Below are 24916 nucleotides of genomic sequence, written 5' to 3' on the forward strand. Positions count from 1 at the left end.
CCTTCGTCCCCCATAATCACCAGTGCGCTGGAGAGGCAGACATTGCGCTTCAGCCTCAACGCCACCAAAAAAGGGCACAGGAGTACCCGCGACTCCCGATTCCTGAGAGGGGCCGGTGCTTACTCATCTGTTAAAGAAAGGATGGGAGAGAGAGAGGGAGAGAGAGGGAGAGAGAGAGAGAGAGAGAGGAAAGTTTGCGGTAGAGGGCTTGTGACGGTGTCCTGCTGCTCTGTCAGCGCAGCACATGCTGCAGGCCGCGCGCTTCCAGGTCATTGCGCAGGCCCCGCGGGGGGCCATCTCTTCTTCACAGCTGGATCCGTAACAAGGTATCACAGGAAATGAGTCGGTAAAACATCAGTGGGCTGAAGAGCGTGAAAAATCGTCATGATATCATTTGTAAATGCGAGGCTCGGGTGAAGGCGGCGCGGTAATGAAGGGTCGCGGAGCCGCAGACGCGCTAATGCGAGCAGGCAACTATTAAAGACGGGTGCCTTCACCAGGCTGCGGGTCGGAGGGGCGAGGGGGTCTTGACGCGCGCTGCTTCTGACACGGGGCGCTGAGTTTAATTTAGGCTCTGCTCTTCAGAGCCCTTACTGTGTCTCCCATGAGCTGAGACTGGGGTGAACGGTGGCTACCAGTGTTGGAGGAGCCTGTGGAACCTCAGATCTGGCAGGATTGAGGGAAGATAGGAAGCTATATTTAATACATTTATGCAGAAAACGATGCTTTTATTGTAATTTTCTGCATTTTATAACAACAATAGTAAATTTAAACACCATGAGGTTATGTTAAGAGTCCTTGGCCCCTATACATTGCTAACAGAGGTCAAAATAGGGATTTCTGACCCTGATTCTATGACCTTTCGGCAAATATTTATCCTCAAAACTGTAAAAATTGACTTTGTATGATTCCTCCTTGTAAGCATACAGTTTTATTAAAAAATTCTGGCACCCCTGGTCAAATTCCACATTTCTAATGCATCCTCGAAGTGCACCCTTTACATAGACACACTTCTAATGATTGTTTACTTGCCTAATATAACACTAAATGTGGCATGTGCAAAAGCAATGGCACATTAACTACACTTTTGATGTTTGAACTACGTCTAAAATAGGCAGAAAACCTTTATATTTATGCTTGTTTTATTTTATGGGATTTATTAACCTATTTTTACAAACTGTGTTTGTAAACACATTTGCATGGACAGGGCTAACACATTAGCATGTGGCTAGTGCATCATTATAATACTGCATATAAGTATACTGTTACAATGTTAAATTCTGAAATAAACTGAAAATGAAAAAAAAAAAAACAATAGTAACAAGTCACCTTGTCAAGCACTGTGTCAGAAAATGTGCAGAATTGACACACAACAGTATCACTTACATTCAAAGTACTGTATGCATTCTGTGAACCGTTACATGCCTAGTTTGCTTTGCACTTAGTGAAAGGATAGGAAAACTGTTTCCTTAAAGAGTCAGAAAAGTCACTAGAAGGGTGCATTGGCCCATTGACTTCTATTGTACACTGAAAATGATGGGGCTCTAAATTCATCCAATGTGTCAAACTGTTACAAATAAACAAAATGACACATCAGTAAGATCTTTGCCAATAGAAGCAAACCTAAAACCAGTGACACATCGTATTTTATTCATGTCAAATCTTTTTCAGGTCTTTTTTTAGGTGCAAGAGTGTTGTGTATCTTAGAACAGGGGAAAAAGCAGTATGCTACTAGTGCGTCAGATAAAGATTAGGTGGACAAAACACTGGTGTATTGCTTTAATTTTGAACTTTCTATCACTAGTTAGCATTTGAGCAGTAGGTCCCTCGCTGTATAATAACAGCATGTGACGCACAAGCCCTGTATTGTAATACAGCAGTGTACAGTTATATGCAACAGTTAAATGGAAACCCCCGGTCAGATAACATGCTGTTGCTTTTGTGAAAATAAATAGAAATAGAAAACGTCACAGAGAACACACTATTGCAGTATAGCGGCTGCTTGTTGTGCTGATTTAACATTTTATTACTGGGAAGTTTTTTATTCGAAATATGAGGTTGTTGGAAAGGATTTGTTCAATCATTTTTTACTGAGGAAATCAACAAAACGTCATTTTAAGGAGGGGGGGGCTACACTTTTGGATCGGCTACATACACAGTGATATTCATACTTATAATAGTATTGAAAGGACAGATAGAAATCTACCTCCTGGGTTAGTACAGACTGTCAGAGAGCACTGATGTGGCTGTGTGATGGCTGTGAAGTGTGTCAGTTCATAGTCAGCCAAAAAAAAAACAGTTTTCAAAGACAGAAAATGTGCCAGAGGTTTCAAGGAACCGCAATTATATTTTTCCCTGACATGCCCTTGTTTCATGTCATGCGATTATACCTCCGGAGTTCCCTCCTCTCTCTCTCTCTCTCTCTTTGGAGAGACACTGGAGTTGAATATCAGAGCCATGTAAATCTAATCAATTATGCAGTTTTACAGATAAAATATTGGTAAATCAAAACACATTTTCAAAAAGTCACAGTATAATGAGAAATTTAAATTGGAAACAGAAACCATTTGTTTATTAGAAATGCCAGAGTGAGGTGGTGACTTGCCATCCATAAATTTTGTCATCCTTTTATATTCCTTTAATCTCCGAGCCCCAGTCCTGGCACTATTTCAAGATTTTTAATGAACCCAGACATCAGAGACATCAAACCCCGGTGATGCATTGTCCATTTGTATCAGGGAGGACAAAAAGAGGGAGGGGTGGTGGTGGTGATGGGATATGTGTTCTACTGTCAAAAATGTAACATTAGATGTATTATTATTTTTTTTTTTCTTTTTTAGAAAACTGTTAATACTTGGCACCGAATGCGCCGGTCTCACAACGCTGGACAAAATGACACGCATCCACAGCAACCGCATGCAGTATTGAGTGACTTGCATCAGGCGGCACGCACCCCTCTTTGGCTCCACCGAATTCTGGCTTCTTTCGGGGGGCTCAGTGGTTCCTAGGGGAGACCAGAATAGAAGTTGAGCATCTTGCTGTGATCCAAAGAAAGTGTGCCAAATGCTATCAAAACTGGATTAGCGCACAACAATTGTGTTTAATGAAGGCAGGCGAGAAAAGGGGCAGTTTCCAAGTAACCCATGAGTGGCATCTCTACACCACACCACATATGATGTTGATTTTGTGGAAAGACACTATATTACACTAGACTGTACTGTATTACAAGACCCCAAATATGTTATTAAGCATGTCTGTAGCCATGCCCTTGTGAGATATGGTCATCATTCCTGTTATTATAATAATCATTTCGAACCACACACACGACTAGACCTGGTCAGAAAGGTGAAAGGAATAGAAGAGGGAAACGTCTTGATATTGAGAGATGGGCACATCATCTGTGACAACCATGCATTTACACATTGCAGAATAAGGCTGTTATTGCGCGAGAGCCGGTATGACCGTGTTAGCAGTAGTAGCGCACAGCAGGCCTCGTTTGGACCTACTGCTCTCACAGCTGCCCAGACACTCTCATGCATTTATTTCGGGGGAATTGGCTGTATTATAAGCATGGGCGATTTGACTGAAGAGCTGTTATACAAGACTCAGTTATTGCTGGAACAAGAGGTAGCTGTGTCCTGATGTACCACGGTACAGTTGATCACAGTTAGAAATGGGGAACTACAAAAAAAAAAGAAGCTAATTGGGATGTTAATTAAACTTATTAAAGCCATGAACGCAACACTGCATTGTATCTAAGCTATTTAAGTATGTACAAAGCATACAGATGGTAAAATACAATGATTATTACAAAAGATAAATAGTCAAATTGCTTACGTTTCCTCTATTTGCCTGTTGCCTGTGGTCTCTTGCCATATGGATGGGCTATTTTCTGTGCTTGGCACTCTTGTGGAGCTTACAGAGTGTCTCCCCAATCTCCATGCAATGCCTGGTGCACACAGTTAATACATAACCGGGGAACCGGTTTTTGAATCCTGACATTTGGAGAGAATCCCCTGCTGACTTAATCATGGCAAATATTGCGTGTCATTTGTTAGCCACACATGGACCTGGCTGATGGTAGTAGTAGTAATTCGCCTCTGCTGTGCGAGGGCTCCTGGAGCGCTCTGTCGTGGTGTCACTGCACTCCCTGCTCTTATTTTCCTGTCGTGCCTGCCCATAGAAATGACAATGGGGATCATCATGCAATAGATATTTATGGAAATATACTTGTGATGACTATGTGCATTAAAAAAGTAAAGAGAGGTAGAGAGACAGGGAGAAAGATATAAACAGAGTTCAAAATAAGAATGAGAGAAAGTAAAAATTATTGCAGTAGTAAAAAAAGTATTTAATTAAATTCAATTCATTAACTACTTTTATTTGCTTCTTTTTTTTTAAATAATGCTTTAGCAATTATACCTGATCCTTAATGCAATACAACTGGAGAGATAAAAAGAGAGGCATTTTATTATTTACTACTACTTTTCCAACAATGCTTTAGCAGTTAAACATAAATTCACCACAATGGAAAAAAAATCATGTATACATCTAATTGGTTTACTTATGATATTATTATGATTATAGCTACAAATTGTTAATTATTACTGTTTGTTCATATTTAATATAATTCTGCTTAATACTTAAGACATAGAAAGAGGGAAAAACAGACAGATTTGCCTCAATTGTTTGCTAATTATAGTTATACACACAGGGAGAATATTAAATATGCAATGGAAACAATATTATTATAATTATTATGATGATGATGATTATTATTATCGTGTAATGTTGAAATACTGTGCTTTACGGCTTTAAACGACCAGTGACCAGCGCTCTCTGTCCCCCAGCCAATCACAAGTCTCCAAACGTGTGACGAAGTGACGGCGCCAGCCAATGCGATGGCGTTCTGCGTTGAGGGTGGAAACATGGCGCTGCTCATAGCCCGAGCTTGCAGGAAGGAGTCGGTTCAGTAAGTGTTAAACGCCTGCCCGTACACTGCTCAGGACACTCAGCTCTGTGCTTCAACACTTTAAATGTGCGCTGCCTTTAGCTTTGGTCTCTGCGACACTTCAGCAGCTGCAGCAAAGCTGTCAGAAACACGTAGCTAGCTGCAGTGCTAACCAGCCTCTCCGGTCTGACATAAGGTTGTGGTTCCCTTTGGAGGGTGAACTGCCCGTTAGTGTCCCGTGTGGAGAACACGCGACGCCCTGTATACAAGACAACACGGGCGGTCGTGGCTGTGAGACAGTTCTCAACAGACCTGAATGTAGCGTAGACTAGACTGGTTCTCCGATAACCGTGCAGCTCACGACTCTGTCCTCGGCCAACCCCGTCTGTGCGCTGAGACGAGGCGGCTCGGTTCGAAAGATCCGTTCCACCTTAAATGGTTCAGGGAGAGCGCAACTGAGGCACCGCTTAAGGTGGAACGGGAAATGAAGACCGCCAGCTGAGCTTGGTTCCTCTGAACTCCCTGTAGCTTCACACAGTCGGACAAAGCTTTTATATGGGGGTGTAGGCTTTAATGTAGAGTCTTAGATAAATAATAATAATAAAAAAAATTAAGTTTGTAAATTGGTGGACAGGAATAGTGTGTATTATTTTCATAATTTTCATAATAATACATCATTTTTCCTCCCTCTGGGGTTTATTGATATTTTTTTCGTATTGTGAAAAGTGAATTTTCTGGACATGTTATTAAACCAGGGCTTCAGAAAGTTCACTGTGCTGTAGCTCCAAGGTGTGTGAGCTGGGAGTTTAAAGCATGACTGGCTGAAGACTTGCTTGAAATGCTACGGGTCAAAGTGACGCAAGGTTCGAATACCATGCAACACCCTGCCGAGGTCTGTTTTCTGATGATGAGTATTAAGAAAACAGTCGTGATGCTTTGTTGTGATGGTTCATTTGTAATGAACTTTATTTAATAATTGCTGGGAAATTAGGCCGCTTGCCGTTGCATCAATAAAACACGAGTCCCCATGAAAAAGTCATTGTAATTAAAAGGAATTATGTTCACTTTTGCCAAAAAGCGTGGCTGCATCGGAAATGCCGAAGTCCTAAAAGGCCTGTGTGCAGGAGCCTTTTCGTTATTGTGGGTTTTTGGGGGGTATTTGGTGGCTGTGCACTGTGGCTGTGTTTTCTGATTGGAGTCAGTATGAGCTCTGGTTGGAAACGGTTGTAGTGAGATAGTGAGCTGTGTATTGAAGTCAAGCTCGCAGTATTTAGAGCTGTGTTTGTTTGTTTGTTTGTTTGTTTGGTTTTATGCTTATAGACTTTTACTATCCGCCTGAGATGCATACATTTATTGCCTTTGCAAATGTTTGAACCAGCAGTGAACACAAACACACCTTTTGATGTTACAGAAACCTTGTATTTTTATTGGTCCATTCATCATGACATTTTGAGACAATGTCCAAAAAAAACAAACAAAAAAAACCCAAAAAAACAACATTACAATTTGTTTTTGCCTGACATGAACGTTATCCTCATTTTTACAGCTTATTTAACATATCAGTATTTTAAAAGGACACTATTTTGTCTCAAACTGAGCTACAGTACAAGGTCATCCTGGTATCAAAATTCACCATTAAACAGTTTCTTTCAATACTTTTTGAAAACCAATGCGATACACAGAGCACAGATACAACAACAAAGTAATATTAATTATAAATATTACGTCATATTTACTCTTTAAATTGTTTTCTGAAAACTTTTAAAACTTTTTAACGACATTTTCCTTTCAGAAGCACAGATCCTGTATAAGTTTTGTATTCTAGGCCATTTTTCACTAGATCTAAACAGGCTGTTTTGGTTACTGTACCTTTAAGAATGATGGATGTAAACGACATCTGATCTGATTGGCTACCCTGTACCGTGCCAGGTTAAAGAAGCAGTCCAGGCTGAAACACACTTCAGCAAGAATGGGCTGGGGGGCGGGGTTGCAAGTTCAAATTCCAAGGTTTTCCACTTTGCCATCAGCGGCCGGAGTCCCAGGGAGCACAGTTGTCCGTGCTCTATCTGGGTGGGTAGATGGCGCTCTCTATCCTCTCATCAGTCTTAAGTGATTTGCTGGCCGGCAATGCAGCATCGACAGCAGTCCGAAAAGAGGCGGTGGCTGGCTTTACATGTATCAGACTTGTTAAGTCCTTACACATCTAGTGTCGGGAGCATTGCTAGTGGCGGTTGGTGTGGCGCAACAGATAACACCACTAGCTGCCATGAGCTATTACACCATGTGGTAGACCAGGGTTTAATTCCTAGTCTTGGTGCACTACAACAATACAAGTCCTTGGGCAAGACTCGTAACACTGCATTGGCCCACCTCTGTCATACAAGTAACCTTGTAAGTGGCTCTGGATAGGAGCATCAGCTAAATGCCACAAATGTAAATGTAAATAATATTTAACAAATAACTAAAAATGATTTATTTGCATATAGAAACATGCTTAACTGCTGTAGGCTGAATACGTGGCTGTCCTGGGTGATATACTCTTGCTTCAAACTGGACTGCTTATTTTCCAGCATATGTACATAGGTACTGGGGTGTGTATAGTACTTTTTGAGCATTTAAAAGGGAGAAAGAAGGAAAATATTTCTTATATGATATAACATCATCATTATAATAATAGTAATTATTATTAAAAAAAAACTGAAACAGAAACTATTCCCTTCTAAGAAAAATATCCCAGCAGTCAGGCTACAGAACAGATGGGCTTAAACTGACAAACAGAAAGAGAGGAAGCTCCCTTCTGCCCAAGTCGTTCTCTTTTCACAAACAAATCGGCCGAGTGTCCGACCTCAATTAGCCAGTACTGTACTTGGTTAGGATGGCCGGCTACATCTGCAGCTGATTCATCTTGCAAGACTTTAATGGGGAACTTCAAACAGTTTAAATGTCAATTACAAAGAAGGCTTGGTTTAAAGGTCCTGGTAAGCTGTCCATATTGGTCATCGGAACATGGTGCCAGGTGGCTTTAATTCAAGGCAGCTGAATTTCCAGAGGCGCTGTGCTGATGGCTCAGCTCATCTACAGTGTGAAGTGACTGTCACGCCAGGCTTCGTCATATTCTCAGCTCGTGTGTGAGCGCGAGGTGTGTACAGTGACAGATTTAGTGACCAAGGTTCTCTGAGGCGTTGCCGTAAGGATGTGTTTAGCTCAATTAATTAAAGCCACCAGTTCCTCGTCGCTGTTCCCCGGAAGATGAAACCATTTGCTCGGCTCTGAGGGAGCACATGCTTGCATGCTTTTTGTTTTTTGTTCATTTTCAGGGGCCAAGCATCGAAGGCATTGTTGTTTTTTTTCCATTTTTTTTTAATTGTTATTAAATTTTATACATAAGAATAATTGTGTAATATAATGTACAGTGGATTGGTCAGGAAGCAAGCTTGCACACATGGCTGCCTGTTTGTTCTGAACTTCCAGACCCTGTAAGTGTATGCGGTTTATGGAAAGCCGGCTGCCACTGGTGCGGCAGCAGGCTGTGGTTTGTCACCAACACCCGCTTGTCAGTGATACGGCAGCATCCTAGAGGAAGCATCGACTGCTGCTATGAACTCGACAAGTGATGAAAGTGGCCTAGAGCTTGGCAATTACACTGCCAAGGCCTAGGCCCTATAAGTTAATGGGCAGCTTCTCCTTTTGAGGCCTGCCAAGGCTTTATAGCGCAGGTTATAAAACCCTGAAGTGTAATGTGCTACTATAACTTTTTCAATTAAGAACAACTGTGCAAAGACCCTGAGATACCTGGCAGCAATGGGAACCCACTTGGGGGGGGGAGGCATTTAGCATAAATCAAAGGTGATTTTTTTTTTCTAATAGCCATAGTTTACAAAGTAATTAGAGAGGAATGTGAATTTTTAATAGATTCTTATGCTCCCTTCTGGTAGAATTACACCATGTCATTTGTTTTATGCTGTTTGTAGATTAGAGCTGCGCGACGTAACAACGTTTAATGTGAACGTATCACAAAAGGATTTTACTTATTTCTTTATTTTGGAGCAAATTGTGGATTTTGACACTGTTGGTACTTATGAAAAATAGGCAGACTGCATATTTCATTACAAAGGGAGCATAATTAGTCCTGTTTAACTGGATTTAAGAAGTGCAATGTGTGAAATGTTTAATGATGATTTGGCCTCATATTTTTTGCATTTAATTTCTTGTTTAATTTGTCCATTCCAGTTTATCATATCTCAGAAATAATTAATATTGTGACACATTATGTATTGTAAAAATGTCCTGAAGTATTGTGATCTCATTAATGCCCTATCGGCCAATTGTTGACCCATTTTACATCATTATTTAGAGTTTTGTAGGCTGCCCAATGTCTATTTGTAACATTACTGCCTTTTTGACATGATTTGAATTTGGCTGCTGTTCTTTACATGGTGTCAAAATGTAATGAAAAATAAACCAATAGAAATGCTCCAAAATGACTTGGAATCAAATCCAGATTTTTACGTCAACTTCCATTGAACTGTAAAGTTTTTTTTTTTTAAAGCGGCAGTAACGCAACACGACCAGACTTATAGGCAAGTTAACAGGCGAGTTTAAATATGAAACAGTCAACGCTGGCTGCTCTACTCATCTGCTGCCGTTACCTTTGGAATCCGATAGAAAAACAAGTGAGCACTGAGCAAATAGTGGCGTGTTGACAAGTCATTTCCACTTTGATTGGTGCCGGTGACCAAAGCGGAGGTGTGTGGCCGTAATCCATTTAGTGCAACTGGATGAAAAGCCACTTGAGCCCACTGTAACCAAATGCTACGGTCTGAGCTGACAGAATGGCAGAATGACTGCGACCTTTGTACTTGGATGCGCTCCTAACATTGCACAATAGCTGAGCCAGTAACTGCAGTAGACCAGGTGCAAATGAAGTCTGTGGTGACTTTTTAGTAGAAAACAATTGAGCTATTTCCAAAGACAGTGGAACTTTTTCCTATTATAAAGTGTCTGAAGTTGTAACCCAGAAAAGGACCCGTATATTTTTCTTCGTCGGGTGCACACTCTAGAAAACATGACTGAGCGAAAGAGCAACACGGGCCTTTCCAAAAAAAAGACTTTCATTCTGGCTGTCTCCTTTCAGACCAGCGCATCAATAAACCGGTCTATTACCTGTTGTTGACCCTCCTAAGCCGGCCTTTGAAACTTGTTACAGAGCATTAACTTAACACATGTTGGTGGGGGGAAAACAAAGAACTGGTAACAGGATTGGGGGCCAGCTGAGTAAACTGAATGTGGAGGGATGGCAGTCCGGAGCGCTCTCTCTCTATCCTGGAGGTAACTGAGAAGATCCATACGGCCAACAGATGGAGATCTGTGCCCCGGGTCCCTGCAGACAAAAACAGCGACCCAAACAAGTGCCTCTGCTCTTGTATTAAACGCTTTGATCAGCGGAGGATCTTGGCCAGAGAGCAGCACCTCCGATAGGCCACGGAATCGCATCTGTATAAACATGGCCTTTGAGGAATGTGAGAACAATGCAGCGATAGAGTCCCGCTCTAGAAGCGGACCTCTGACCAGAGCAGCAGTCGTTTAGTGCTCAGTTAGACTGAGAACGGTACCTAAATTACGTGACTAAACAGTATGGGGAATAAAATGTATTCAGAATCTTATGGAAGAACTTTTTGACTTTTTTTTATTCACATAATGTGGAGAAATTATTGGGCTATAGAGTTTGTAGATTTTTAGAACTTTTTAGAAGTTTTCACCTGCGTTGCATTTATCCAAACAGCGGAATATAATTATAATATAAATAATTAATTTGAATAATAATATGTTAATTATTAAACAGTTATTTTACAAATCTTTCTAAATTAAATGAAAATGTAATAAAATACCAAAATACACTGCAATAAGTTGTATATGTATGTAGATAAACTTTGCACAATTTAAGGCATAATTACTGTAAATGTGCTTAATTAAACATAACAAAATAATAAATTAATTTTGTGTTCAGAAGTGATTGCACATTAAGTACATTAGGATTATTTTGTTTTTAAATTACCATACTTAATATTTCTGTCCTGTGGAGGATAGATTTGGATATTGTCACCTCACCTATTTTCACCTATTTACATATCAACATATGTGTAAATATAATTACAGTGAAAATATGGTATCAATTTATTTAAAGACATTTTCCAGATCCGCAATATTTATCGCAGTATTTTGACATGCAAAGAAAGTACAGTCAGATTGGCAGATTTCTCATTTCTATTTAAAATCTGCTGCATTTTATCTGGTTATGAATAGTAATGAAATGAAATATGCAGTTGGTAAATGTTCTTTAAGCACTGATGATATTCATCATCATTCATTCAGAAGACTTGTCATATTGCCCACCCTTAATATATATATATAAATATATATATATATATATATATATATATATATATATATATATATATATTGCACAGTAATTGTATTATAATTGAAAATATTAATATTAATTTTTACACTTGTGGATGTATGTGTATATTTAAGGCTGTAGAGTTTTTTTTTGTTTTTTTTTTCTGTAGAAGAGTGAATTGGCTCAAATCTGTAGTTCTTCTTCCCTGGCAGTGCTGGCTGGGTTCTACAGCGGTTTGGACTGAGCCGGTAGTAATTCTCTCTGCGTCCTCATGAGGTCAGTGTTCACAATGTTCTGCAGAAGTTTGGCATTGCATGGCAGACTGGAAGCCTGTTTAGTTTAAAGCAAATGAAGAGTTTCAGATTTGAAACCGACATTTCTTGCCAGTTTGATTTTCAGTTTTTGTAAGTAATACACCGTCATAATTGTAATTAATGTTTTTTTATTTGGGGGTTGGGGGGGGGGGGGGTGATTTGCATCCTCCTGAATAACTGAGGAAGTTTCATGTAAGTCGTGCCTTTTAGAGCTGTTGAGTTAATAAATCACTTTCCTCTGCACTGTCAGGAGCAGATTGTTTGAGCGTTCATTAAAACGTTATAAATATTGTCGTCATTAAAGTGTGATTATGCGTCAAGATATTTTTCCAATTAAACAGCCATAAATCATCCATGTCAACATTTGATCGTTTACAGGCATGCTGTGTAGTCACAACAGATCCATTAGATATTTGATTCGACACAAAGCGTATTTGACTGCATGCATTTCTGGAAGGCTGATTCTACTGCAGCTTTATAGCCTTTAGTAATTTGCCTCTGTAAATCACTGAGGGCTATAAACCACATGTGGTAAGTCTGATAAGCAGGTTCTATATGAAAGACTACAGCAAATACAACTTACAGAGAAATGAGTTGCTTGCATTTGGGAAATGCGATGAAAGGGTGTCCCTCCTTTGTTTAATGACTGCTTGGAAAAAAAAAAAACCTGAAATATTTACAGAACATAAGCAATATGAGGAGTAATAATAGCAGGAGCAGATTTCCCATGGTGCTGCACATGTAAATGGAGAGCGTGGAGCCCCGAGGTTGGGTCCCACTCTCTGACATCCCTGTGAGGGTCCACAGCCCCGCCAACGTTTCATCGCTTCTCATTATCTTTGGAAATGAGTGCGTCCTGGTACAGGCTTCGCAGCGGGCGGTATGAGTGCTGCAGTGGACCGTGGACGATAGGTGGAGCTGCCCATCATGAGTTACACGTTCTTAATCTGTCTCCATTTGGCTCGGATACCGAAGGGTTGCCTGTGCTTATATTTACGACCGGGCACGCGATATACCCTGGTGGTTGCTGCGAAATGCCTTGGACTTTTAAAACACCAGTTGTAGTTTCTATAAATGCTTTGTAATGTTCCCACTGGTTAGAGCCCACTGAGATGAAGCTTTGGCTCCTGCAGCACCCAGAATATTGTGGATATACTTTATTAAGTGATTTCATGTTAATTTTATTGAAGCAATTAAATGCTGGGTTAATGTTATAGGGCTTTTCTTGTTTATCGTAATTGATTTTTGATGCTCAGTGTATTTGCTGTTTGAGCTAGAAGGCTCGGATTCCCTTCGCAGAAGCTTACTTTTTAGCAGTTCTTCTGATCCAAATTAAAAAGTGGTTTTCTAGTTTGCTTAAACGCTGTTGCCTCCGAATTTCTCTGTGCCATTTTTACAAATACTTTTGTAAATACTTTGCATCTTATATATTTTATATATATATATAATATTTGTTTTAATGTCAGAGTGAGTAAAACCACCATGTATAACCTCATGAACACGTCATGACCAAGAGCTGGAAGTGAAAATGTTATATCTCAATATTTGAAGACATATATATATATAATATAATATTTATCACAATATTTTGTCATGTAGACAAAATGCACCAACAGCATTAAAAAAATGTAAAAAATGCTATCCAAACAGTCCCATACTGAGTACTGTGATTTTTACCCAGTAGTATGCTGCACTCCATTCAGTCAAATAGGGCTACTTACACTCTCTGTAATGAAAGTTGGAGTTTTGAGTGGTTGAGTGGTTTCATTTCTGACAAAGGCAAAACAGCAGTGTTGGTTTTTATTTTTTGGGGGGGAGAGGGGGTAGTTATTATGCTTCTATTATACAGTATTATACAAATTCTAACTGATCATATTCATGTAGGTTATGAAACTTTGAAACATATACATTATATACACATTATATACAAAAGTTGTATGTTTTTATCTACTATACTACATATACTATAAAACATACATCCCTTTCAGTACTCGCTTTGTGGTCACCCCATTATAAAAATATATCTTTTATATATATATAAAATATATATATCTTTTTTACTGTCTTCTATTCTCTGTCTGTGTCATCCGAATCGAATTGGTATTTGCAGATTATTGGTATGGAGGATTATTTCGACTGATATCTCGAAATTATATTATTATGGCAACATCGAAGTAGAGCAGAGAGCAAAAGTGATGCTACTAAAATAGTGCTGTACTAAAATATCTATATTTCATTAGTCATCAGTAGTTACTGCGTTCGTAACACGATGCAAGGTGGGCGATGCGCTAAAAATATTATATCACAATATTTAAAGACATTTTCATGACACACAGTATTAATCCTGCTGTATTCATAAAATACATCAGTTGCTACAGATTCTTCAAAACCTACTATTCAGGTACTTTCTCTTTTATTTAAAATGTGCCGCGCTTCATCCAGTTAACCCGGACCACATTTTGCTATGAAATATGCGTCGTGTTCTTTAAGCACTCATGATATCTTCGATATGCTTAGATAAGCATATTGTGCACAACATCATTGTCGTATCGCTGCACCCCTATTAAAAAGCACTGCCTTTTGAAACCGCACGTAGCCCAGAGTGAGCTAGGAGCATCAAACGTACCCTTGTTCAGAACTCAAGGTCATCATGGGTAATTTGCCCTTGGATCTTCTCTATTGCTCTTAAAGCTCACTGGGATCAGCTCCCGGACGCAAACAAGGCCCGGTGTACTCTGCAACTCCGCCTCTTCTGTGCACCACCTGGACGCCCTCAGTCCTGAATGGTCGCTTGCGGTGATCCCGCCCCACGCGGATGTCCTATCGGTGCGTGTGCGCGCATGTGTGTGGTGACTGGGTGCAGACGTTTGAGGTAGAAGCCAAGCAGGCGAGTACGGCTGCTTGCTTTGTCCCCTTAATGGGGTGTGTGATGGGCCTCTGGTCACATCACTGGGAGTAGCGCCCTGTTAGTGCTGCAGCTCATTAGAAGCAGGCCACGCTCCCACCACACACACTTTCGCACGCACGCACGCATGCACAGGGCACAAACTCCACACACATACACAGAAATCTCTATTCTCAATGGACAGGTGCCTGTGTCCACATCACTCATCCTAATGATGCATGCGCGGTTCCATGCAGCCAGCCCGCCGCAAGTTGGTTACAGTCAACGGTTTAGGGTTTCTCCATCCAGCCCCCCCCACCTCCTCCTCCCTTACACATAATGTTTGTTTGGTTAGTTTTTGTTTGTTTATTGTTTCCAGATGGCAGCCTTCGACTTCGCTTTCGTGGCTTTCAAGTTCCCAGCGAGCGTTTTATAGCCTTGGCTCGAGTGCTTATCCTGTTTCCTAGCCCCGGCTTTATGACAGGCACTCCCCCCACCCTCCAAACTGGGAACAACTGTCAGGAGCTGTCTGCACTTTTTTTTTTTTTTCCAGAGTGAAAAGGAGCAGCTAATCTTTGTTTTGACGCCACGAGTTTTACCCCAGGTTTAAGGGTCACTTGTGTCCTCTAGGTCCGCCATTCTCCTCAATTTATTTCCGAATCGAGAGCCGTCCAAACTCCTTTGTTCGCGGAGGTGCAATGAAATGTGGCGCTTTTGTTACGAGGAAGGACTGATGAGGCTGGAAACCTTTTCCCATGGCGGGGTCTGTACACCATTAAGAACACGTCACTTATTTACAGGAAAAGAGCAGGTCAGCGCTGGCTGTAAACGCGGGGGTGGACGGCCTTACTCATCGGATGCGGTTAAGGGCAGGAGTCTAATCAAAGCTCACGGCCCTGTTAAAACCTCCTCTCCTTTAGAGCAGGGACTTTACTCGGCTGCTGCTCGGCTGCTGCCCGGTTGATTGCGCTTGCATTCCAGTTGCCCTTAATCTCATTTCTGCTAGTGACTTAACCTAAGGGCTGCGGAGGCCGGGCCCAGAGGTTCTCTGGGTGAGGCCAGAAGGAGCAGCTTTTGTTTTGGGTGAAAGCTGGCACCACCAATGAGCCTCAAAGTCCGTTCCCTCAAGTATCCGTCCTTCAGGAAAGCTCCTCCGTCGTGCACGGCTGGTCACAGCGGAGACGCGACAGTAAAAACACTGTGCTGACAGCATTGGTCAGGGCTTATCTTGCGTCAGCTTTAATCACAGGATCATTAGTGTGTTGTGAAGGAGCTGAACAGGCTCAGCTACAGTAGTGGAGCGCAGGCTACTACGCCGTCTGGCCCAGCTCTGACCCCGAGCCGAGGTGTGCCGGTGACGTGGGTTGTTTTTATTTCCCTTGCACCACGTTGCTCAGTTAATCTCCTTGCTGACCGCTCCGTGACACAGGTCGGGAAAAGGACAGCAGCACTTGGCCGCGACTTCCCTCAGCCCTGTTATCATCTCATGTGTTTCCATAAATAGCCCCCAAGTCTCTGATGCTTAAACGGCAAAGGCTTAGTCGATGGAGTAGTGGGATTTCTGCTGCTGGCAGTTAATGGACACTTGTTTTTAAGGCTGGTTGGAGTTCCAGAGCTTCGGTTCCTTGATTTCTCCTTAGTGGCCTCAGCCGTACTGGGTTCTCCTAAAAAGAGGGTTTGGAAATGGTACATAAAAATCACTGCTTTACTGAGCAAATAAATGTGTGCAGCCCGAACGGGACTTTTGCGCTGCATGTTGCTTTGCAATCATACTCTACTCATACTCTTGTTAACAAACCACATTGCTTAGAGAAGGAACCGGATTGTAATTTGTTGCTGTTTTGTGAAAGGAGTGAAAGGCCATGTGTTGCTGTGATTTTAGCATAATTAAGATGGTGTAGACACAGCATTCTTTAGCTGTGGTACAATTACTGTAACGCCAGCCTCTTGTGGCTTATTGCTTTATTCCCTCCCTTGCAGCTGCAGCAAACCGGAATGGCAGAAGTGGAAGAAATGGCTCATCTAGAGCTCTTACAATACTGGTTGACAGTATGAACCAGTATTGTAAGAGCTCTAGATGAGCCATTTCTTCCACTTCTGCCATTCCGGTTTGCTGCATCCATAGAAATCTCAGACCAAGACTGTACTGCAGATGGAAACCCATAGGGCAACCCACATACTGCAGAGGGGAACCCACAGTCAAAAAAAAGCATAGTAATGTAATTTTATTTATATTATATTCAATAAATAATCAACCAGTGAGGGGTTTTTAAACCTTTTTCCATACACAGTTATGTACGGAAGTGGTTCTTCTATGGTATAGCTCAAAGATCCGTTTTTGGGATTCTATTATTAATACTTGACAGTTTAAAACTGGTTGAAACCCAATTTAGATTTTTAAATTTTTTTTAATTACTATATTATCTAAATGGTTACGGACAGACGAGTTCTCCATTGGTCAGACCGTCCGGAATTTGGGCTGAAGGCCTAAGACTTGACCATGATTAGGAAGGGACTGTGGAATCTTGTTTTGATTAACAGCATTTGTCTTCGTCCAACAATGTTGATCTCCACAGCTTAAATTGAGTACCCAATCTTGAATTTTGTGCCCTCTGGTAGCTACCTAAACAGTTGTTATAACTAACTAGCCCTGTAGATTCACACTCAGAGTAATAACAAAATCCAGGGCCAGAAGTTGGATTCACTATTAAGGATCTTAGACCTCTGCTACAGGTCTTTAGAAAGTCTTCAATATTTCACTGACTGTGAGGGAGTGATGGAATGGCCGGTGGATTTCAGTCAGTAAGGCAAACCTTAGCGAAAGTTGTGAGCAGAGGCTTCTTACCGAAGGTGTCACTGTAAAAGTATAGCATACTTGTTCATTCAGATAAACACGTTTTATATCATTTTACTTAGGGATGCACCAATACCACTTTTTCCTTTCCAATACTGATACCGGATTTTCAGGAATCTGTCGATACTGAGTACCGATACCAACACTGACTTAAATACTCGATGGATGGCTATAAATACTGATATTTATAGTGTTCCACCTTTTATAGGAAAAAAAAGGGCGTCAGTAAGCTTTATGGTATTGGTGCGCTCTATTGCCGATACCGATACTGTGTGTAAGTGCCAGTCTCGGCGCCGATACGGATACCCTATCAGTAATTGTGCAATACTGCTTTTAATAAAACATAGAATGTCCTTTATAAGCTTCTGTTGTTTTGTTTAACCTAGAATGGCCAACAAAACTGTGCTTTGTCTTTAGCTTGGTGCTAAACTAATACTACTTGCCCCCCCTAGAAGAGCTAACAGACATTAGCATCATCATACAGGTGTTTATTTTCTCATATTTTATATCCTGAACTGGAAGTCACAGTTTAGATGAAAAACTGATTAGGTAAAATACTCCTGGCTAGAGTGTGAATGACTGTGAACTTTAAGGCAGAAGACATGAGTGAAATATGTTCAGCATTCTAATTTTGAGTAGCTCGTAGACCTTAATGACATTGAAGGCAGCCTACCCTGACATTCTGACATCAGGACATAAGGATGCGTTGCCTAGACCTCCTCATGGGTGGAATAATAATCTATTTGCCCGAATGTGACTGTTTCTTATTTTGCCACAGGTTGGCGCTTAAAATTTGTGACAAGAAAAAGGTGCCTTATACCTGACGTGAATGCCCCTGGCTTAGCTTATCTACTTAAAGGCCGTTTTTATAGCATGGTCAAAAGTGCTGTGCTTTTAACTCTTGTTTTAAATCATAATCTGCACATCCATATTAAACGCTCTCTCCCTCCCTGTAGACCTAAAGGGCTTCAAAAACCATCTCGCTTTGCTTCAAAAATGCAGATAAGACATAGTTTCAGCAGAGCTGACCTGAGCCAAGCGCTGGGATTTAGAATCCTAGCGGTGCCATACACTGCCCATTAGATCCATGGAGGTGTAAATGGCCTTAGGGTGCGAAGGATGGCAGAGCTGAGCGATGTGTTGAATTGGCTGCCGGGTTGCTGAGAGTTGAAGATGGCTTCACAATGTAGTGGTGTCTCGATTCAGTACATTTTTCTATGCAGCCAAAACTAACAGTGGCTGTTCTCTATGTTAGTGCGTCGGTTGTTAAGTATTGAGTTTATTGGGGTATTTATTACATTATAGAAGAAAATCGCTTTATAGTGAAGCTATGAAGCTATGATACAGTGTGATTTGTTGTAATTCAGTAATTACATCCCTACTGCGGCTGAATTTAGAGATGCACCTATATAGGAGTTTTGCCGATATTGCAGATTTTTTGCCCATGCTGATACAGAAGCCTTTATAAAATGTAAATATTTGCACAAAATCCATGGATGGGCAATTATGGCAAATATATAATATTACAACACTTTGTATATTTTCTGGTTCCAATCCCGGTAGTGCTGCTAGCCTTCGGCAGCCGAGGCCCAGAGAGAGCACAATTGGCCTTGCTCTCTCCAGGGTGGGTAGATGGCGCTCTCTCCCCACATCGCTTCGCCGCAGTGCTGGCTGTCACTGCCGTCTGCAGGCTGGTGCATTGGAGTTGGGTATGTGGCGCTTCCCTCCATGCGCGATGGTTGCCCGGTGCTGTTGCATCGTCGGCAGTTTGAAAAATAAGAAGCTTGACTGCGCACGTGTTATCGGAGGGGGCATGTATTAGTCCACCATCACTAGTGTTGGAAGCATCACATGCAGTGGGAGTAGGGGAAAGTACATACGGGTTGGGTAATTGGTGGTCCAAATTGGGAAGAAAATGGGTGGATTTTGTGGGGTTTTTGTTTTGTTTTTTGTTTTTTTTTTCCCTACAATCACAATTTTTACTACATTGGGATTGGATGCATGTATTGGACCAATCACACAAGCTCACGTAGTGCTTGCAAGTGGTCGAATGATGAAAGTACGGTACATGCAAGTGACATACCATGAACCTCAAACACCGTTTTGTCTTCACTGAAAAGTAAGTCCAGCATAACCAAAGCAGAGCTGTAAAACGAGCCGATTCCAAAACCTCAACACTGAAAGATCTCTAATCATTTTCTTTACGCCCCAAAATGAACCCACTCCCAGTAGCGACGACCCTGCTATCCTTACTAGGCTACAAACTCTTCAGCTAGCTACCCTCACACCGTGCTGAGAGAACGCTGAGAGGGCTACAGCACTATCCGATAAGACTCTGTGAGATGATTACAGTCTTCTTACAGTTACGGTGCTAAAAAGCAAAGCAAAGCTAGGCTACATAGCTCCTGTGAGCCGTTGCAGTGACTTAAACCAGCCAAGTCCACCATAAAAGGACAATCATGCCTTAATTCTGAGGCAAAATAACAGGGTTGTAAATAGGCTTGTCGCTTGTCCTTGCAATTAAAGTCTCATACTTGCTATTGAATACGCAGAAGAACTTGCGTATACTGGACGGAGCACCACCAACATTCCAGAGAACACAGTTCCACAGCTCCACAGCTCAATGCTGGGGGGCTTTTTTACCTCTCTAGTCCTCGTAGCAATATTGCATGGAACCATTTTGAAAGGTTTTATATAGAAATTGTATAAAAATTTATGTATTTCTTTCCACCAATCTAAAGTACCCCTGCAAAATATAGGCATCCACATGGTTCTTTAGTTATCAGAAAATTTCTATATACTGTTGTGGCACTGCCTTTAATAAAGAACCCCCTTCCCTAATATTGGTTTGAAATATTGGGCAAATTGAATTTTCTATGTTCTGTGAAAAATAGAAAATTGTTTGCATGATGTCATTATGATTTCGTACATGACCTCAGGATTCACGGCCTACCGAGGAGGTCACATAAAGAACTGACAGTGGTAGAACAAAGGGAAAAGTCTCTGCTACCGCATTCAGCAAGTTCTGACAGTTAGCCCGAAGCTTTCCTTTTTGCAGCCTTTGTTTAAACGAGGCGAAATATATGTTACTTTATTGTGCATTTGTTTTGTTTCATGAAACAACACGCAGACGCTCTGATGCTCATTTCAGCGCATGTTTTAATTGATGCACAAAATGCAAAGATCCATCTGGGGAAATGCAGTTTAGATAAAACAGCTCTTTTCAAATAGTTTACTTCAAAACTAATTATCAGCTAATAGCCGATGTGCCAACAAACAACTAGGCTAATTAGGCCTTTTCTCTGATTCTGCTTTGGTGAGAGCGCATACTGAATTATTTTAACACCTTTGTAAGTGTCCCCAGTAGAGCGTGTGTGTATGTGGTGTTTTTTTTCCCCTTCTTCTTCTTTTTTTTTTTACCCTCACAGAATCAGTCCCAAATGTGTTTTTTCCCCCTTTTTTTCCTGCGAGTGACATTCTCATACATATTTACGTTTTAGTGGGTTTCTGGAAATCGGGTTTGCCGACTGTAGAAGCATATTTGGGCGGCTTATGTTGTTTTGTTTATCCATTGCAAAGACTTTATAGCACTTTCTCTATATTGCGGCGCGCCGCTGAATCGGAAGAGCTTGCCTGGAGAAATTGCCAGAGGCTGTTTTCCATGCTTATGCCGTTTGAAAGGGCAAGCAAGGAATGGTTTGTTTTGCTGAAAAGGTCCTCTGAAAGGTTTAACCTTCCAGTGCAGTCCGACAAACGGGTTTAGAAGTCACCCATTTTCATATTTATATCATCTTTTTTTTTTTATTGCTGTCGTCTGGGTGGATTTGAATTGGGTCAGCATAAAGGGCTGTAATTATGACGATGTGCAAGTTACAAGGCAGGTCATTTGAAAGTGACAACCCAGGAAAGCTAAAGCCTTTTGAGGGCCTTTCTCTTTCATTCTGCTGCCGGCTCGTCCGCCCGCAAGCTCCGGTCTGTCCAGTCGGGCACGGCTTTGATCCGTCCGTTTGACAGGGAACCCACTGCAGGATTGCAAATGAAGGCTCTGGACACGAAAATGGAAAGAAACATCAGCTGGAGGATATTCTCATGCATTTTCTTCCCCCAAATGCAGTGCAAAAGATGGGGTTCTGTGGTGTGCAGATAGTGGAACCATTGTTTGAGGGTTCTTTAAAGAGTTACATACAACAGGTCCTCCATTATAAGAATCGCAAGGACATACCGTTGACCTTGCCACTTTTAAGGAGGGGGGGAAACCCCTTCTTAATGTTTAATGGAAGTCAATGTAAAAGGAGTCATTTTGGAGCATTTCTATTGGTCCGTTCTTCTTGAAATTGTGAAGCAATATCAAGAACACCTGCCAGATTCAAAGTGGAGAAGGTTTTTGCGTGATGGCGATAACCTGACAACCGTACCTAAATGTATGGAGGCAGCTGTAGCATATTTGTAATGGCACTCCAAAAAAAGAACTATTTGAGCTACAAGGAACCCTTTAAGACAGGAAAACCCCCTCTTTGAGCGGTCATGGTGCTTATTCTGCAGTTCACGCTTACCTATCTGCTACAGTTGGCATTCTACACAGTATCCTTACTTGTTCTCTCTGTTACTATGTTATTATGCTACCAAAAAAGCCCCCAAAAATCCCTCCTTCTTTGCTTCCAGAAGCCCATGCCACAGCCTCAGTCTGTTTTTGATGTTTCGCTGTCTATTTGTTCACATTCAGGAAGAGCTCTGTTGTGTTTTTCAGCTGGGCCGTGGTGCGTGATGTCCTGGGCGGCCATCTGAGGCACAGGCAGGGACGGAGCACCACTGGGTAGTCTGGCTACAGTAGCCTGCCTGCAGACACATCGCCATGCCTTTTAGGCCTGGTTGCAGCCATGCGCTACTTCCTGCCGGCTTTTGTTTACCCTTCTGGGCCCCAGCTGTTGAGATAGGTGATAGCCGAGTCACCCCACTCCAGCCACCCCCCCCCCCCCCCACACACACACACACACACACTTTCTCCATCTCCCCCCAAAACCTGAGTCTCTGCACTGTTGCACCCCAAACCCTAAATAGCCGCATTAGACACAGCACATTAAGAGGCTGCTGGTGTGGAGGTGGGTGCATGTCCCTGAGGCCCTGGCTCTTCTCTCTCTTCACACCTCAGCACCCCACCCCTCCAAACACGCACACACATACACACACACACACACATAAACACACAATGTCTGGACAGATCAGGGGGCATGAGTCTGTGAAAAGCTTAAACTCAACGCTTTGTATTTCTCCTTTCATCAGCTCGTCCCACCCCTCTCTCATCCCCCCCACCTCCATTCATACAACAGCACAAGAGTCGCATGATTTAGATATTCCTCCGTCTTGAGGAACGGCTTGCCATCAGGGCTTTGTTGTCTTTTTTTTCCAACAATGGCACTTCAGAAACAGAGTCACCAGACACAGAGTTGTCGTGTTTCTGTCTTTGTGTCCCAGTTGACTTTTTTTTTTTTTTCCTCCTTCCTCTTTTTTTTCTAGTTTCTGTCTCCCGTTATCCCACCCTCCTCTATTTTTTGGAAGCGCAGCCCAAGCACTGTGAAAATACCCACAAGGCCAATCAGACCATATGTAGTGTTGCCGATTTGTTTTTTTTGAATACATATTTTTTTTAATATGCAGCAGCTGAATCGCACCACAGCAGGGTATTTCTAAACATGAAAATGAATTCACAGCTAAATGCTCCTATATGCAGTACAGAGGCAGGCAGGAAAGGGAGGGAGGTGGGTTGGTGGGTGGCTGGGAGAGAGGAATCAAATGCTGAGTTTACACTAGATAGCACAGACGAACCAGAGAAAAAGACCCTGGGCCGCCTGGGCCTCATTTTTTTCAGTCAGTCAGCACCACAAATGGAGCCTCAGCATAATTCTGCTCTGCACAAGTGTCACTACAAATAATAATAAATAACAATATAATAAAAAGCAGCAGCAGCCTTTTGATTGCACACAAAGCGATTAAGCTTAAGAATATGGACACTGGAGAAAATGCATGATGCTTGCCAGTCACAGTCCTGGCAGTACTACTGTTCACTCTTCACTTGATGCCCTAGAACAGTGGTTTCTGAATCAGTCCTTAGGGGCAGATCCTAATCTGGAAAATGAAGGGAAGTCTGAGGGCTGCATGAAGAACCACTGCCATAGAAGAATCACAATTTCCATTGCCTTTTAATGCCTTTCAGTGATGGTTCTTTAAAGAACAGTAATGATGCCCTTCCTCAGTTTTCTTAAAATGAGTCATTACCAATTCCTACACACTGTCTAGGACTATCACATGCTTTCATTTGCTTCCTTTCAATCTGCTGCTTATACTACTTCATTGGAGAGCTAAGTGTGCTTGGAGTAGGACGCCAACTGCCAGTTCTACTTCATCAGCTTTCAGACACCTGTGCTAGTTAGCATCGTGCCGAGTAATGGGGGGGGGGAGAGGGAGGGCCATCCCACCAACCCGGAGAGAGCAAATCCAATTAGGCTGTCTTGGACTCCTGGCCACAGTCATCTGAGGATTGAACTTGCCATTTCCTGTTCATGGGACCAAAATTCGAGAACCTTCACATGAAGAACACTGACCAACTGGATTCAACCCACATCATTTGTTCCATTCAATTAATTGCCCTTTTTCGTACTTGCTTCTATATTATATTATATTATGTATCCTGAGCATCTTTTGGAATTGTAAACTTTCTATATTGCTAAATCCTAGACGAACCCTTACATTGGTATAGAACCTTCACATTATGTGGTGTTTGGTTTAACCCTCTAGAGTCTACGATGTTTCACCGTTTAAACTCTTTCTAAATCTGTAGAGCCCGACCCTTTTGACTGCTCCTCAATGTCAGATCATACATGACTCACATCCAGTTGAGTTACAAGGCTATGAAGACGGGTCGAGAGACCTGTCTCTTTCTTCCAGTAACAATTCACACTGTTCTGGACACAAGTGCAGGCTTTATTGAACCTCAAATCACAAAAGTAAACTATGAACTATTATTATCAAAGGGCATGCAAAATCCAGAGTCAGTCAACAGGCGATTGGTCAAAAACTAGAATGTCCAATACACAAGAACACTCAGAAACTAGATAACAAAACCAGAGACTTTGCAGTGAGCCTTTAATACAGCAAGCCTGCTGTTTGTCCTAGAGTGAGAGCAGCTGAGCCAGGTGGGCGTGGCCAGTCCCTAGAACTTTGAAGAGTCTGACCGCCATGGACAGGCGATAAAGTATGCGTGGCTCTGATGCTTCCTGTCTATGTGGTGTAATGTAATTGCTGGGTTCTGTCACCCGTCATCTGCCTCTCGCCGTTTGTAAGCTATTTTATACATGCATTCACTTAGGTTCCACTGCTTTTGTAAACCGAAGAGTCTGTTAAACTCATTTCATGCACCAAAACAGTTCATCTTCATAAGTAAAGGTGTGTTTTCACAGGAAATATGAAGAATTTTGAAAGTCAGACTTGAAAATTTAGGGTCAGAGTATCACTTCAC

At 41.8% G+C, this 24916-nt stretch overlaps 1 protein-coding gene and 1 long non-coding RNA gene across 2 annotated transcripts in view; one reads left to right on the forward strand and one right to left on the reverse strand.

Moving 5' to 3' along the window:
• Window positions 1–1688: 1688 nt before the first annotated feature.
• LOC140561230 (uncharacterized) lies at window positions 1689–5369 on the reverse strand. The gene is made up of 3 exons (XR_011980041.1): window positions 4811–5369; window positions 3838–4173; window positions 1689–3004 (listed from the first exon to the last, which is right to left on the reverse strand). It is a non-coding gene; the product is annotated as an uncharacterized lncRNA (long non-coding RNA).
• The window catches only part of clybl (citrate lyase beta like), a 104405-nt gene continuing 84378 nt past the window's right edge, over window positions 4890–24916 (forward strand). Inside the window, exon 1 of the mRNA XM_072686291.1 lies at window positions 4890–4972. Within this exon, the coding sequence (XP_072542392.1) occupies window positions 4902–4972 (71 nt within the window). The 5' untranslated portion in view covers window positions 4890–4901. The remainder of the gene's footprint in view (window positions 4973–24916) is intronic.

This window comes from Salminus brasiliensis, chromosome 8 (assembly GCF_030463535.1).
Source record: "Salminus brasiliensis chromosome 8, fSalBra1.hap2, whole genome shotgun sequence".
Lineage (NCBI taxonomy): Eukaryota > Metazoa > Chordata > Actinopteri > Characiformes > Bryconidae > Salminus > Salminus brasiliensis.